The 17536-nt window shown below is 43.1% G+C and overlaps 1 protein-coding gene across 1 annotated transcript in view; it reads left to right on the top strand.

The window, feature by feature from the left end:
* The window catches only part of STAB2 (stabilin 2), an 88710-nt gene that overhangs the window by 27239 nt on the left and 43935 nt on the right, over positions 1 to 17536 (top strand). Inside the window, exons 14-27 of the mRNA XM_009582362.1 lie at positions 476 to 619; positions 1447 to 1509; positions 1640 to 1759; positions 2250 to 2303; positions 3450 to 3530; positions 4524 to 4676; positions 9591 to 9677; positions 10218 to 10329; positions 12072 to 12252; positions 13259 to 13352; positions 13572 to 13730; positions 14124 to 14219; positions 14986 to 15081; positions 16079 to 16126. Of these exons, the coding sequence (XP_009580657.1) occupies positions 476 to 619; positions 1447 to 1509; positions 1640 to 1759; positions 2250 to 2303; positions 3450 to 3530; positions 4524 to 4676; positions 9591 to 9677; positions 10218 to 10329; positions 12072 to 12252; positions 13259 to 13352; positions 13572 to 13730; positions 14124 to 14219; positions 14986 to 15081; positions 16079 to 16126 (1488 nt within the window). The remainder of the gene's footprint in view (positions 1 to 475; positions 620 to 1446; positions 1510 to 1639; positions 1760 to 2249; positions 2304 to 3449; positions 3531 to 4523; positions 4677 to 9590; positions 9678 to 10217; positions 10330 to 12071; positions 12253 to 13258; positions 13353 to 13571; positions 13731 to 14123; positions 14220 to 14985; positions 15082 to 16078; positions 16127 to 17536) is intronic.

Genomic DNA, 17536 nt, shown 5'->3' with positions numbered 1-17536 from the left:
AACATCATTGCTGTCTGAGGCCTGTTCGTTTCCTGCAGGCTTCGGTACAGTGCAGAATCAGCAACATTTTGTTGTTTTAAATATCCATATAATATAAGGAAATGGTTTGTAGTCCCTTAAGATTACAGGAGTTGACCCTTTCAGTACAATCACATTTTAAATCATTTCCTGGCAGACTTTTATTACTAGCAGTCATCAGAGCCCTTTTAGGTACACTGCTCTCCCCACTGGGCCTGTCCATGCTTCTCCTCTGAACTTTGCTGTCCTGGAACAAAATAACACGGTCCTGCTCCAAAATCAAAGGAATTTTTTCCATTTCCTTGATAAGCATTGGAAGCAACCTTTAGCCTCCCCAGATTTAAACAGCCCAGGTGTTGGCAATGGAAGGGGGTGTTAGGCTTTATTCAACGCCCATACTCTCTCTGTTGTCATTCCATAACAAAGAGCTCACTATCCATTGCCTTGCTTCTTTCAGGATAATCAGTTAAGAATTAGACTCCAAGGAGGAAGGAGAAAAGGAAAACTTTTGCAGGGAAATATTATTGCTTCCAATGGGATTTTGCACATTATTGACAAAGCCATGGACAACGTGGAGCCAACATTTGAAAGCAGCAAAGAGGTGAGCCATAAGCTATATAAATGCAATGTCAGACTTCCTTTTAAAATATTTTCACATCAATTGAATACAAAGGAGGATGACTGACAGCAGCTAGACAAACTCTGCTGAGCCATTGTGCGCTAACTCAGAGAAGCAACATTCAAAGTGAAAGGTAATGACGCAGTTTCCACACAAACAGACATTCGCTCTTCTGCCAAGCTGGTCCATGGAGAATTTGGTTGTACTCACTGCATTTGAGGGGTTCCTTGGGAAATTGGCAGTCATGATCAGTGCGCCGCACTGAATTCTGGAACAACATACTAAAAGGAGGGACACCTGGACAGATATCAGGCAAGACTTGTATTCAGAGGAGCAATCCCTCCCCTCAAAAGGCTAATATTATAAAAACTGATAATTTTGGATGCTTTGGGTTTTTTGGTGCCCTGCCCTGCCCTGAGCATGCTTCCTTAAGAGGTCACTTCTTTATATGGTGTTTTTGCAAGTATTTTATTTCTCTGCCCTTTCTCATTGGGAATGAAGAGATTCTTCATGCATATGGGGAAAGTGAAGACACTTTGGCCATACACACACTGTTTGTATGTTCTGTGACTACAGAGTATTTCAGGACAATGACAAACTCTAACTATAAGCCCGTATAGCACCAGGACAAGAGTGCTACCATCTCAGCCATTTCTAGACACCACCAGCCACCCAAACAATAAGGAAACTCAAATTTATTCTATCTGTAATAACTGAGACTCATGCAGTAATTCAAAAACTGCCTTATAAGAATTGGTATTTATTCCATGTTCCCAGCCAAAGTAAATCTTACTTTCATCTTATTTTAGGAAACCATAATGTCAGTACTTCAACATAATGGAAGATACAGCCAATTTATATCTTTGATAGAGGTAAGGATCCAGAAAAGCAATTCCATAAAGCTATTTTCAGATATTTTCATATCTGTTAATATTTATATTTAATATTTCCAGTTCTTCAATATTAATATGTAATTTCACTTTTATTTTTAAACCAAAACAGAAAACTGGCCTGGGAATGGATTTACGGCAGGACAACAGACCTTACACAGTCTTTGTTCCAAGTAACGAGGCTCTGAGTAATATGAAAGCTGAGGCTCTGGATTACTTGCTTTCTGCAGAGGTATACTCTTTCTATAATGCAAATCTTTCTTAGATAGTAGATTTATATGTAGATATACAGTAGATGCATACATACATCATTTTCCCGTGTTCATCTAGTTCATCTAAACTAAACTCCCATGATCAACGCTTAAGCCACCTCTAACAATTAAAGATCAAGGTAATACCTAGAAAGGAACGGAATTTGGGATCTCCTGTCCTATGAAGCGACACCAATCCCCCACACCAGGTCCTCGCTCCCCTGCTCTTGCCCTGCCAGCACGGCCCGGACAACCACATTGCAAAGTCCCAAACCCTCTCCTGGGAGGTGTCACCCTTGGCAGGGACAGACAGAGGCAGCAGACGCCGCAGGGCACGCTGCTTGCCATGAGAACCACCATTGACCCAGAGGTTTCTGGTGCACCAGCCTGTGATGCCCTTCTCATCCCCATGTCCTCTCACAGGCCGGATTCGGTTTTTGGGCTAAAACGGCCTCTTTTCTGCTTTGGCAGGGTTCATGGAAGCTGCTGGAGCTGGTCCGATACCACATTGTTTCCAACACTGAGGTGAGCGCGGCAGCTTTACTGTCCCAGAGTGTAAGAGCATTTCAAACCCTTGGCCACTCTGAAGCCAGAGATTTTCCAAGAACAGCCTCCACTCAGTATTGCACAGTAAGGCTGCAAAGGGCAGTCACATAAAGGTCACTAACGGAGAACACAAACCTTTCACCTCAGTGTCACTAATCAAAATAAAACCCTGCTAGGAGGCATGGGGCAGTCCTTGAATCATGGCAAATTAAAACTGTGGTGTGCCACACTAGTGTGTTACCTGCAAGTAACTATTTCCGCTTTAAAATATACCTTTTGGTAATGGGGACTTAGCCCAAGTGGGGAAAAAAAAAATATATATATATAGTCATCCTGAACCTGAGACCCGCTACCTTAGCCTGCTGTGGAGCAAGAACCACTGTCAGGGGGTACTGTCAGCTTGGCAGGGCTGCAGGAAGGAGTAGCAGGAAAAGTACTTGTTGCTTTCAAGATCAAGCTCTCTACGAGCCAATTCTGCCAAGATTAGTCTTCTGTTTATCAGAAAGAGGTGGTTTTGTCATCCTCTAAGTAAGCCCCCTGTTTTTCCCTCCTTTTTCTACTGGAAACAAAGAGCAGAGCCCAGCAACACCCCCACCAACTAAGGCTAGAGGAGGCTGAAGTTCATTCGCACCCCAACCCCTGCTGCAGGGAAGGAAGGTTGTGCTCGTATCCCTAGCGAAAGGCCCCGCGTGCAGCATCCAAGGCGGAGGTCACTCCCGGCACAGAGCGGGATCACAGGGAGCAGAGGCATGAGATCCACGTGTCCCTTCACAGGATATCAGCACCGCCGTTTCCACAATGGTCTAAGGATGCACACAGGGTTATTTTTAGGGAGAGGTGATAACTTTACTTAGACTGGTTGCTATAGTCAGGAGAAAAATTAATATCCTTTTGGGCAACAAGCTCTTCACATGCAGCAACCAGCAAGCTCAGTCAAAATTTAATCACTCTAACTTCGTTACACAAGCAGGTTAGTCAATGCGAGGCTGCCCACGTAGCTAGAGAAAAGCTGATAGGGTCATCCGCTCACCCTGAAGAGAAAGGGGGTCTTTCTTGTGAAATCCATCTGGGTTTGAAAAGAATGATGATATTACATTTCTTTCAATCAATTTATATTCATTTCAGCTAGAGGTTGCCAGCCTCATCTCACTAGAGCACATCAGAAGCATGGCGAAGCAGTACATTTACTTTAACAGGACCAGCACTGTAAGTCAAAGGCAGCTTTCACCTGTGAACAGCTCTCTCTGATCTGGGCAACTGTTTGCATGCAGGGGGAATAAAAAAGGGAGGAGGGGGGACATTAGCAGAGGAATTTCTTGCTATAATGAGGCAGAGATTTTCAACTTGCCATTCCCACCTATTGGTAGAAATTAGTATTATAAAGGATGCAGAGCAAACGACTGGTATATAAGGACAGCCTGCAGTTTCTTTTTTCTTATGATTAGCCCCAGTCCAGGAATGAACCTCATTTATGCTCTGCCTAGTTAAAAAATAAATAAATAAAAAATTTAGAATTCTTTAAATCTTTCTGTTACATATTTTGGTTATTTTAAACACTTCTCAGTGCACACATAGATATTCTTTTATTCTCTTTAATATTACAGTCTCTGATCCTAATGAACCTAGTGAACACATTTTTGAAGGTGTTAATTTGTCAGTACTTTTGCGAAACCAAACTTATCTGTTATGTTAACTCCCTTCTGTTCTTTGCGTATTTTAGCCAAATATGAACGTTCTGGAGAAGAGATGTACCTATGAAAATTCTTGTAAAGGCAGAGCAGTTGCATGAGTAAATGCAGAAAGAATACTTTTTCTTTTTTTTTTTTTTTTCCTCCTGTGAATTTATATAGATCCCAGATTCCCTCTCATTTTTTCCCCCCTTTGTCACAGAGAGGACCAAAGCATGTTTATGCCCACTGAAATCAGTGCCTGAAGTCATCAGTAGTCTCCTCATTTTGGCCAGTCTTTTAGGCACCAGTTCCACAGGCTAATGGTGCAGATTAAGAGGAAACATTCCGCTGTTGTAGACCAATATTCAAGAAAATGCACAACATATGCATGCTTCTTGCATAAAACAAGCGTAATAAAAAATAGATAGCCAATTTAAAAGAAGTATGACTAAAAATTCTTGAAATTAAATCATCAGATATTAAGAAGCTATGAAAAATTTCTTATTAATAATAATTTATTGTTTCGTAGGGACAAGTCCTGGTGAGTGGAGAAGAAATGGAAGAAACCGATATTGTTGCAAAAAATGGTCGCATTTATACCCTTGCAGGAGTCCTTATCCCACCCACAATTGTTCCAATTCTACCACATCGGTGTGATGAGACAAGAAGTCAAGTCGCAACGGTAAGAGAATCACAACAAATCAATAGCTCTTCACTGCTCCATATAATGCGCTCCAGCTTCCTCTTACTGCTTTCTCTGATATTGTCCATAAAAAGGGGGTATTTTTGGAAATTAATATATCAATGACATACAGCCTCCTAGCTAGCAGTACTGCACAAATACAAATAATCTGTAAATGGGGAACTCATATGAGAACATCCTATACCAGTTTAACTCATCTAATTCTTGCAGTAGCCCTTTTAAATATGTTGTCTCTCTGGTCAAACTTTTTCCTCCAGTTCTGAATCCCACCTGTGCATATAAGTACATGGTAATTAGTGTCAGGTTCCCAGGGAAACTATTTTGGATCAGCATTTTCATTTCTACTAAATATGCAGGGAAAGGAGCCAGCAGGTTAAAATATTAACATAATAATTAATTTTATATTAATACATTAGAAATACGTTCTTTTCAGAAGCCACAATTTCCCCTAGCCCTGTTTTCTTCCAGTTTTCTTCAAATTAGGAATTACAACACTGTTTCATATTTCAAAGGGTGGATTTTGACATACGTTGGTAACACAGTACAGGCCTTTACACTTGGTAACATTCAGATAGTATTTCTGGTAAGAAGACTGAGTGTCAGACTGAGCTTTTAGCTTGCAGTAAGCATGGCTTCAATGAGCTGTTACTGGACCGTGTTCAAGCACGTCTCTGGGCCAGTAACAGTTCCGGTACAGTAATGCAAAACATTTACTATCTTAACTTATAACGGTCCAGAACCATAGCCTTGAAAAAGGTTCCCAGCAGAGCTGGACAGCATCCAAATTTAATGAAGAAAACATAAGAGCTGGCACTAAAGAACTATTACCTCTGGCAGTAACTACAAAGTGTCATATGTGCAACATAATCATAAACCAGGCAGAGCACCGAGCTGCAATCTCCAATACAAAAAGTGATCAACACCTTACAAATTCAAATTACGCTCCAGCTACCAAGGAGAATACCAGAGGGAGCAGTGGCTTTGCTGTTCTAACATGCCATCGTGCATCTTCATCACTCTCAGAAAACGAGAGCAATGCCACCTTGTAAATACTACTTGTGATACCAGGGAAAAGTGACAGAACTTGTAGGAACTGGCAGTTGTACACACCTAACAAGAACTGTACATCCCTAAAGATGAAACCATTATGCTAACACACACATATCCATGTAACTGTACCTGGATGCTGGTAATAACCGCAGGACTCGGTGTCTTGCTCCACCTCCTCCCAGAGGGCATCACTCCCAAAGCAGACTTGGTGGAAGAGAATATAGATCTCTGCTTCAGACACTTCGGTGCAAAGACAGCATCTTTATCTACTGCTGAAAATGGGCAGACTGGACCTTGCGTGGAAGTGCAGACACATTTCCCTGTCCCCCCTCTGCGGCGTGGCAGAGGGGAGAGGCAAGACTCCCGTCCTCAGGAAAAGGAGGAAGCAGGTACATGTCAATGGCTGAGACCATCCCAGGTGGAGAAAGGGAGCAAATAGGTGACACTGAGTGGCACTGAGCAGCAGGGAGAGCAATGCCAACAGTGGGAAACATAGCAATCAGCCAGATTTTTAAGTTTTTAAGGAGCAAAGAGGCACTTGCAGGGATTTTCAGAAACGCAAAGAAAGCTAAGAGCCTAAGTCAACTTCAGTCATGACCACACAGCTTATCAAAGAGCTTTTGTAACGCCCAAATGTGTTTGCCAAAATACATCTGACCCACAGACCTTTAAAACATAGTAGTGGCATTGGTACCTCAACTATTTGATACCCAAATGCTTTTGTAAGTCTGGTCCTTTATTCCTTTAAGTGTTGTGCAACACGAGGGACTACTAAGTCCAAACCAGTACCTGATTCTTTCCCCACAGCTCCAGTGATAAATCTGTGAGGAAAATGGCATAATTCAGGTTTGTGGTCACTTGTCCACTGATTGTGAAACGCAGCGAAGTAACACATTGCATGCCGGCCCTAGGATTTATTCTAACTTGGTTGAAACGCAAGACATTAGCAGTCACGAACAACACAGCCTTGACAAACTCCATGTCCACACACTGAAAGGCTCAACCTCTCTGAAGTTATTGCATGTTGAGCCTGTCAGAGGACTCACCTTTAAAACCGGAGTTTGTATCTCCTCAGTGCTGTAATTGCCAGTCTCTGTCACCACCACATGGCAATAAATTAGCTACTGGGGAAAGGCAACCGAAAGGTGAAGACATAAAAATAGTTATACACCTCTGGATCATAGCAGAGTACAGGATCTATGACATGGAAGCAAAGAATATTTTTCTCTCCACTGCCTATACACAAGACAAATTTCTGTTCACGCTGTCTTTATATGAGACTCAACTAATTTGTGGTCTTCCTAGGAAGAAATTAAAAGTTAAGTGTACAGACTGCACCAGACCCTCAGACAATATTAGTTAATATATTATATCGGGTTGAGCAAACAACGCCAGTGCATTCATGCCCATGCTTATCTTCTGTTTAGGAAGCTGCCAGTTCTTTAAAAGAAGGGAGTGGGGGAAGGACAAATGAAGATAAAAAGGGGAAGGTGGAAATGAACAACCACTCAGCAAAAATCAGAGCCAGCGGATATAGCCCTGGTGCTGCTGTTGGGTTCCAGATTCATGCTGTGACAGTTAAAAGTCATAGAATAGACGTACTTAAAATTTACAGGGTATATCATCCATAAGTATGCATCTCAGTAGTTGGTATAATGCCTTTTGAACTGACTATCCTTATTGTTTCCATCTAGAGTGTCTGTGCAAGTTGTTTATCGCATGCATTGGCTCCCTGTCCGCAGGATTCAAAGCCCATCGTAAGTGACATTTTCTGACAGATTCCTCAGTTGTACAAAATGCATAGAGGGAAGGGGTCCCTATACGTTGATTACTGCTCTCCCAATATAGTGAGCAAAAGAACCAGATGTGAATACAGGAGACTGCATAAAAATACAAATACAGACGGTACTTTAGTCTCTTTTTGGCAATGATTGAAGCATCAAGTTATTTCAGCATTATTTTGTTTGCTGTTGCAAGATCCCTTGTAGACTTCATAGAAGTTCTGACTCTTTTCTCAGGTAAAGTAAGATCTATTTAGGATAGACTTCAGTAGAAGAGAGAGCTGAGGATGAGAATTGCCACAATTATGCTTTGAGAGTTAGTAAACGAAAAAGAGGAGGGATACATTTAAAATAGACCTCACATCTGTTAAAAATTTCCTTTTGATTAAGCATCCTCCCAGAAGTAACTGTCTGCAGAAGTAGCTTCAGAAAGGATTGAAAATCTTCCATCTGCTTTGCATCTAAGAGATGCAAATCTGGCTGCGTGTTTCTCCACATACAAAACTCAAGTCTAGCTACCACAGGAATTTTATTCCCCATGTTATAAAAATTCACTGGTAGTTAGTCCTATATGCCATATTCAGCAATAGATATGCCATTATTCAGTAATAATGAAAAGAAAGCTCATATTATGAAAAAATACATAATTTAATAAACTCTGGCAAGGTGCTTTCTGTTCTCCAGTTAAATAATGTTGCGATATTAAGACTGTACCAAGAACTGTACATTGCTTAGAAATACTAATCCTTCCATTTTGTGCATGTTCCAGCCTTTCTCAAAACGGAGATGCATTATTGAAGGCCCAACCTTTCAAAAAACCGGCTGTGCTAGATCCTGCAATATAACAACAAAGGTACAGAGTTACGGTTTCTTAAGGTGAAACATATATAAAAGTTTTCCAAAATATTATCTTTTGCATTGTGAACTTTCCATTTGGAGTTGAGATATGTTTGGAGATGTCCATGTAGTTTCCATACCCTTCTACAGGGGGCTGAGAGGAGCTACTGTAAATCTTAGAGCAAAGTACCAGGCAAATTCCAGTGAGGTTTTTTAGCTGTCATACGTTATTGACAACAATGCTCTCATACTCTGTAACTCAGGAGTTTTCACATAAGACTCCAAGCCCAAAGGTTGTCATTGCCCCATACAGCTCCACCCGTGAAGAACAGGACAGCCTGTTCACCCCTGGTCCCAGCCCCTCCTGTCCCAGGACTTCACACGATATTGGGTAACAATGAACGGGAAACACTCCCGAGAACTGCGCTCCACTTGCTCTGCTTGGCAAGCCTACTCCTTGCAGAACTCGTTAGCTCCTGGGAAGTACTTACACCTTTCTGGCTCCTGAGGCTCCTAAATAGGCTTCTGCATTTCATGACCACCATTAAGTAACAAGCAGAGAAGTCTACAAATCCGTAAGCTTTGAGAGCCTTTTGCTAATTCCTATTTCCCTTGAATCACACATGTAAACAAGGTTTTTTTCTAATACGCTTTCTGTGCTCTTGATAAATAAATGGATCAAGGCAGCCAATTCATGATTAAAACAAAAGATGCAGCCAAGAAAAACATTTAGGGCTGCGTAGTGGCTAAATCCCATACTGGTGCAGAGGGGAAGGAGGAAGATCAAAGCAGCATGTCTAGCTTCCACAGCATCTCTCTGGGGCAAAACGTATCTTCGAGTTCCTGATCTCAGATGCAGAGGAGACTGCCTGCCTCCGGACCATACTGCACTCCCACAGGCAGATATGAGAGCGCACACAATATGAGCAGGAACACACAGGCACGTTCGTAACTGGTGACAGGACGGGGATTTCTAACACTGATGGGTCTGATAAGAACAAGGGAAGGATCTGGTGGTCTGTGCATCCCCTTCCTGGGCTGCCAACACCCCTCCTGGTTTTAACAAGGCCATTGCAGAGGTGGTTCTGGTTCAACACAAGTCTTGTAGGAGCCAGCTACCCCTACAGGCCTTTGCCAGAGGGCCAAAACACGATGAAGAGTTGTCTTTTGCGCACTGCCTCCACAGTAAGGCGCTGGAAAAGAGGATATTTGCTTTATTTCATAGGAACCAAAGTGTTGCAAAGGCTTCTTTGGCCCTGACTGCAGCCCGTGTCCAGGAGGTTTCTCCAAACCCTGCTCAGGAAACGGGCAGGTAAGCAGAGCATCCGGCAGCACCCTGCACTCCCACGGGGGGGAAGGACAGGCTGTGTCCCAAAAGTCCCTGAAGCACTCCTGCACAACAGGAATGTTAGGTTCCACAAGAGCTGCACCCTGCATTTATGTCCAGTGATGGCCGTGAATTTCAGGTTCAGTTATACGGAGAAGGGAAAATGAATCGGTCTCCTCTCAGATGTCCAGTTGCAGGTTTCTGTGGTGCCAACACACAGCACACAGGCAAGGCTGAGGCTGCGTGACCCACTTTGATATTTTACTTTGCACAGCACAGGGTAATGACCCAGCTCACTATTCTCACTTTAAAATTGCAAAGAAATGTAGAATACGCAGCAGCAAAGTACAAGCACAAGGAAAGCTTTTGCTTTGAAACACCTTTTTCGTCAAAGCTGAGGTTCTTCCTGGTAGTCTGTCACAGTCATAATATGGACAGACACATAGTCTCTTCTCTGGGGGAAGGATAAAGATTTACGATTTATTTCAATTTATACATAGAAATCACCTCTCTCCCATATCACAGTGCATGGATGGCCTGGGTGGAAATGGGACCTGCATTTGTGCTGAGGCATTTCAAGGCTCACGCTGTCAGTTCTGCTCAGACCCTGGCAAATACGGACCTCAGTGTGACAAAGGTAAGTACAGCCGTACTTCCTCAGCCCAAGAGCATGGTCTATTTCTTTTGGACCCTAGTAACATGGAGGTAGGATTTAACTGCTCACTGAACAGTCTCTACAGAGGATGAGCAAGATCTCTCTGGGGTACTTTAATTTCTTACTTCAAAGGGATACATCATAAGCCCAGAGTCAGTGAAAATCTTCTCACTGACTTAATTCTTAATTCTCTGGATCGGGTCCAGAGGAGGGCAACGAAGCTGGTGAAGGGTCTAGAGAACAAGTCTTATGAGGAGCGGCTGAGGGAACTGGGGTTGTTTAGTCTGGAGAAGAGAAGGCTGAGGGGAGACCTCATCGCACTCTGCAACTACCTGAAAGGAGGTTGTAGCGAGGTGGGGGTTGGTCTCTTCTCCCAAGTAACCAGCGATAGGACGAGAGGAAATGGCCTCAAGTTGCGCCAGGGGAGGTTTAGATTGGGCATCAGGAAAAATTTCTTTACTGAAAGAGTGGTCAGGCCTTGGAACAGGCTGCCCAGGGAAGTGGTAGAGTCACCATCCCTGGAAGTATTTAAAAGACGTGTAGATGAGGCGCTTAGGGACATGGTTTAGTGGGCATGGTGGTGTTGGGTTGACGGTTGGACTTGATGATCTTAGCGGTCTTTTCCAACCTTAATGATTCTATGATTCTATGATTCTAACTGGGCTTTCTGCAGGGGCCATAGCTTGCTTTATATTAATTTATTGTTCTTTTCATTTCTGTCTCCCTCACATAAGTAATTGAAAAGAAAATCTTTGCAATTCCATTCCCATCTCATATTGCCCACAACAGAGCAGACTCTGCCTGCAATGACAAACACATGCAATCTAAGAACAACTAGATCTATAAAGAGATTGTGTTTAGGGCCACTTCATAATCATCTTTACTGAGTAATTTCTGATCTATTGAATAGCTTATAGTTCTAGCAGTCATCTTCTATATACTGACAGATTTAGTCCTGCTACGTCAAGCCGTACTACATTTGAGAGTCTACAGGATATACAACATCAAATATAAATATTCCCCATCTACAAAATCATTTTTAGTCTTTTTTGCTATGAAACAGCCTGTCATTCATGAAGCACAGCTCACTCGAAGTTACAGAGGTACATTGACAAAAACCAAAAGACAAATTCCGTAAGAAAGGGTGGTATTGCCTAAGCTCCAGTCCTGCCAAAGCAGCATGTGTTGGCTTAAGTAATCACTGGCACTTCTTGGGATTGCAGAAGGCTTACCTGCTATGTCCTTTGGGCACATTGCTGTGCCTCCCAGCAGCACTAATCAGCCCAGCCCCAGCAAAGTGCTGGTAGGTCTTGCTGCTGCTCTGTGTACTAGCCCAGCACTGTGCAATTTGTAGAATTGTGGACTCAGTATTAAAAGGCTTCCCGTATCACTGAAAATACACCAAAAGTTGTGCAATGAAATAACTTGAGCCTTAATAGCCTGGGACATAGTATTTTGTTCCTACTTCTCTGAAGTGCTTTGACTTTCATTGATAGAGAAGTGCACTATAAACACAGAATAGATTTTAAATAGTTATCCATAAAACACATCTGAAAAGACATGGATATGATAAATAAACAATAAGTCCCCCAACAAAGTGAGACATTAAAAATACAAAAGTTTGATTCTAGAAAAAAAGTGGGACCCAATTCATAAGAAATGCTATGTAAGGATAGATGTCTTTTACCACTATGGAACTGCACATTGTAATTTATCTCTGGTAGATTGCCTCTGCATTTATGGGAAGTGCGATAACCGAATAGACAGCGTCGGGTTCTGTCTTCCTGGATCATGCAGAAGTGGATACATGGGGAAACTCTGTGACAAGCAGATTGTTCCCTGCGAGCCCTTCCTACGGCTCTGCCATGCACACGCAGACTGTCAGCTTAACGATGGTGCAGTGAGGTAAGTCAGTAACTTGCATCTAATCAATGCTATGATGCAGTTCTTTCCTATTTGCTTGATCAAAACAGCGCCTTGTAGCAGCACACAAACATCAGCCACTGAAATACTGCTGTGCAGCAAATAAGCATAAACATGCATCGCATCGACTCTGAGTTGCAAGATAGTAATTAAGGGTTCTCAATGCCCTACCCTGTACCTTATATTTAACACTGATAAGATAGATGCGTACGGATATGAGCCTTGTTCAGAAGGCTGCCTTCCTACCAACATCTACAAAGGCTCTTAGGAACCTCTTATTTCTAACCATTCCTTAGCGAAGTTTGAACCTTGTTGAAAAACAATGAAACTCTCAAGCAGTTTGGGGATAGATAGCTCACTCCGGTCAGCTCAGGTAAGGTTTGTATGTCGCAACACCGCAGACTTCAGCACAGGCTCTCCAGTCCTGACAGGACTGGTCACAAAACTCTGTTACTGCTGCAGCTGCCTTGCGCTTGCCTCACGCTCACCTTCAGATGCAGCAAGTTTGCCTCTTGCCGCAGTGTATCCATAATGAGTCACCACTGAAAGCAGAATGTGGGATGCTGCGTAACTTGAGTGTTTAAGAAATTCCCTCCAACGTAGGTTAATCTTGGGGGGTACTCAGGGAAACATTGTCTTGCGTGCATTTCAGGGAGAGAGCTATCTTCCGTGTCACTGAAAGAAAGAGCAACCCCAGCTCTTAATTAATTTAGAGCTATTAGCTCACCTTTGCAAAGATCACATCAGGCAGAATTAATTTCACTCCCCATCTCATTCACAGAGAATGGATCCCTAATTTGACTTAACTAACCCAGTCAATATTTTGAAAAAAAAACCATAATGTGTGCACTTAAGCTATTTGCATCTTGAATCCAAGGTTACCAATTTTAAGCTGCCTACAAATAGCACGTTACAGTGGAAAACAATCACTTCACTTTGCAGCCATCCTATCATGTTTAATGCCTCCCTCCTCCTCTTGTCTCTATAGCTGTGTTTGCAAACCTGGCTATGAGGGAGACGGCATGAGCTGCAGCAAAGTTGATCCTTGTGCTGCTTTAAACCCAGGTGGCTGTAACTTCAATGTAAGTATATGCTTTTCCCACAGAGCCTCACACCACAGAAAAGTAGGCAGTAAAGAAGGTTTGGCCAGAAACTTTTGCAGAAGGAAGAGTCACAATTTTCACTGCAGTTTCAAGCCCTTTCCCCCCCAATAGCGGCATCGCTATTGCTTAGACAAGCCTTACACCTAAAGCCAGATGCCACCTAACTGTCCTGAATGCATGCCTCTGCATCCCTCCCAGGCCGAGTGCATTCAGACGGGCCCGGGAGAGCACACGTGCGTTTGCCAGGCGGGATGGACAGGCGACGGAAGGGACTGCTCAGCCATCAACAACTGCCTGCTGCCCGCCGTGGCAGGGTGCCATGAAAATGCCACTTGCATATACGTTGGGCCGGGTCAGGTACTTCCTCTCACATTCATTGCCACCTTCGACACTAGTCCTCACTCATTTTGCTCTGCCGGTGCTTCCTACCCTGTTTTCTTCCCCAAATTCTCCTCTCCCTCCCAGCTACAAGGTTATTTCCACACGGCGCTCTCTACCCAGAACAGTCTCCTTCAGTTTCTATCCCAGTACTCCCTCCCTCCTACATGGCGGTGTTCTGGCAGCAAATACTTTTTAGTAAGTACATTAGTAGATGTCAGGTATAAAGGTCTTCTGGAGATATTAATCAGTGTCATTCCACTGAAGTCAATGGAGCTACATAGAAACACAGAAAGACTAATTCACCACGTCTACAATATGCACACTATTTTAATCATTTTAATGAATTGCTGTGTTTTATTGAAAAAACAGAATGACTGCAGGTGTAACGATGGATTTCGGGGGAACGGAATTGAATGCACATCCATAAACTCATGCCTGGAACAAAATGGAAAATGCCATCATCTGGTGAGTAATTAATCATTCCCTGAACAAAGTGTTCAGATACATATCACACCTCACCTCCTGCGCACAAGATGGAGTTTCTTTGCCACTTCAAGCCTGCAATTTCTGTTTGAGTTGGAACAAAGCTTTCTAAGCAGTGCTACAAGCACCAAAAATGCTGTGTGAACCACGTCAGTATGGTACGTGTGCTGAGGACAGACAGAAGGGCTGCTCCCATTTCTGCCTGTACAGAAGGACCATCTCAAGCCTGGAGTAAATAAATGCTGCTTCTCTACCAGCAATTACAATTTGGATGCAATAGTCTGTTGAGGTTTTTACTCAAGTCATCTCTACGCAGGCATCTATCAGCTTTATCAGTAGCTGCATGCGTTCAGCAGACCTGCAGGCTCTGCTGTGCGCTGTAGTGCCTGCAAGAGCCACACCAGCCTCAGGCTAAAGAAAAGAGCATGGGGGAGCGGAGGATAGGTCTGCCGTAGTCAGGTGAAGGAACAGGGCCCAGTTTATGTAGGGAGGAAGTAAGAAAGGGTGGAGCAAAGGTTTAGTCTCCTCAACTTAGTGCATGGTGGGTAGGTGAGGGAGGTAGTGCCCTCAGCTGGTGGAGTTTGTCCTATAGGAGGGTGAGGACATCCACGGAAGAAGGTATGAAGATCCTTTGTTAAGGTTATGTCTGTATATGAATGTGTATCAGGAAGAGGGTTTACAGGCCATCCTTGCTCTTGAGTGGTTCTCCTGACCACTATTTGACAAGTTCTCTCTTTCTGGTTCAAAGGCAACTTGTCAGTTTGAGTCTTCACGTGGCTGGCAGTGTGTGTGCCCAAAAGGCTACGAAGGAGATGGTAGAATATGCTATGGAAATGCTGCAGATGTAAGTAATATGGTCATCTTCTCTGAGCACAGGACCTACTGCACAGTTCTCACACTGGATCTTAACCAGAGAGATAGCAAAGCCATTATAAACAGTTAGAAAAATATGATGCCCACCAGTGCTATCTGCAGACAGTGTTCCTGCTGGAGACTCTTGCCTGGTACAAAAATGATCTGTTGTGTTTAAAAACATAGCTTGGAAAGCGGCCTAAGGGATCCTAGCATATTTCTTTAAGACAAATTGAAAAATGCCAGCCCCAGAGGCCTAACATGCAGAAGTGTCAGCACTCACCTCCCAGCTGGGAGCAGCGAGCACCCAGCTCTTCTGAAGTTCTGCCTTGAGGTCTCTCTCAATGGAAACGGCCAATTTATCATGTTAAAACAAACCATGCTGACTGGCAGGGAAATAAAACCAAAGCAAGTAAATTGGTGAAATAAATATGCATTTAATAGCATATGAAAAATGAAAGTGTCAGCTGTCCCAGCCATTGACAATAATCTTACGTGGCTCTTAGCACTATCTGCCATCTTTGCTCACACCATCATCTCTCTCTGTTTGAAGTACTGTGGCAGAATAAAGGCTCTCCACTTGCAGGATGACATGCAAGATGCTGTACAAACACCAAGCAAAGCAACATACCTTTTTTCAATTAATTTTGCATCGAAGAAAAGATTTAGGTTTACATTCCCAGAAAATTAACGCGTAGCCTGAGGTCAGTACACATTATGTACCAAGGTCAGGCACACCTAATACACCTAAGCAATAGATGGCCTGACTTTCAAAAGAGTTGGTAACTCACCATTCCCATTACCAGCAAGTATCAGTACTAGAAAAACATGAACGTCCTCCCTTTTCACACATACTGAAAACCTCCTCCTCCATGATACATCAGCCAGGCCAGACACAGCCGATTACACCACAGGCTACAGCAAGAGTACTTTGGTACAGCTAATTATAGCTTGCATACTCATTGCTCTCTCTTTCTCTTTCTAATCAGGAGTTATCTACTCTGTCAGAAGCAGCTGCATTTAACCAATGGGTTAATGTAAGTACACTTCATGGTTGATTTTTTTAGTATGTTCAAGTTTGCAGAAATACATGAGCCCTTTAGCCTTTAGAAATGGGAACCTCACAGCAACATTCCCATCAAACAGCAGAGGCTCAAGCTCTGGAGAGGCATCAGAGTGCCTCTCCCACCAGTCACGGCAAGGCTGATCATCTGGTTCCCTATTTCTGCCTGATAACCAAATTCAGATCCCAAATTCAGGCAAGTGAGGAAGCTCCACAAGCAGAAGAGCAAGCTACAAACCCATTCTCTGAGGCAGGGGGCTACATAAGCCATGACTCACTCTGCAAACAAATACACCACAGTCCAGACGACCAGCAGCAGAGTACAAGCAGAGCCTGAATATGCGCCCAAGTGGCTCCTTCCAAATTCCCTCATGCAATAAAACTACAAGTAAGTGGAGAGGGAAGGCAATGCCTTACCCTCCCCATTTTCACTGAGCCCCGTGCCAGGAAAACGCAACCGTATGGCTGGTCACAGCAAGCAGGAGGAAAAAACTCAGTCTGTGCGGGCTTGACTGAGTGCAGGAAATGAAGGAAGAGATTAGCTTGTTTGGCTTCAGATTAGGGAAGAAACAGCAATTTAGATGAAAAAAAAAAAAGTTCTAGATAAATTGATTGTCACTACTTTTTATTTTCATGTGCTATCATTTGTTGCTAGGGCAGCGGTAACATTAGAGGTCCTACCCCACTGTGGCTGGCACTGTATGAATAAAGATCAAAACCAGTTTCACCCACAAAGAGTTTAAAACCTAAATATAAGAAGTGTATAACAAATACATGGCAAACAGAAAGGAACAGGGATATGTTAATGAATAGCATCAGAAGCAGAAGTCACAGCATATTAGCTGCTTTCATGTTTTTCAAAGTTAGATGGCTTGAGGATCATTAAAGCATGCAAATTACAACAGGACCTCAGGGAGCTGCTTAAAAGAGAGGCCAGTGTGGCTAATTTAAACCAGTTATCTGCCTGGCCCTGGGCTCAGGCTGCAGCACTGGACACTGTAAAGAGAAACTAATGAAGTTAAAGAAATGAGCACAATAGGAAAGGCTGTTCACTTGCTAATGTGCTCTTTAGATAATGAAGCGGGGCGGGGCTGGTGGGTGGAAATCAGGGAGCAGATTCTGTATGATCCATTGAAACAGGGATATGGAAATTTCTGCTACACTTCAGAGAAATGGTATCCTTTAAATTAAATAATGGTAGCTACAAATATGAGCGAAATACGGAGGTATATCCATGGTGGGTGGAAATCAGGGAGCAGATTCTGTATGATCCATTGAAACAGGGATATGGAAATTTCTGCTACACTTCAGAGAAATGGTATCCTTTAAATTAAATAATGGTAGCTACAAATATGAGCGAAATACGGAGGTATATCCATCTGTG

Source organism: Fulmarus glacialis, unplaced genomic scaffold (assembly GCF_000690835.1).
Source record: "Fulmarus glacialis isolate BGI_N327 unplaced genomic scaffold, ASM69083v1 scaffold8657, whole genome shotgun sequence".
NCBI classification, from domain to species: domain Eukaryota; kingdom Metazoa; phylum Chordata; class Aves; order Procellariiformes; family Procellariidae; genus Fulmarus; species Fulmarus glacialis.
This window is presented reverse-complemented; position numbering and strand designations above follow the sequence as displayed.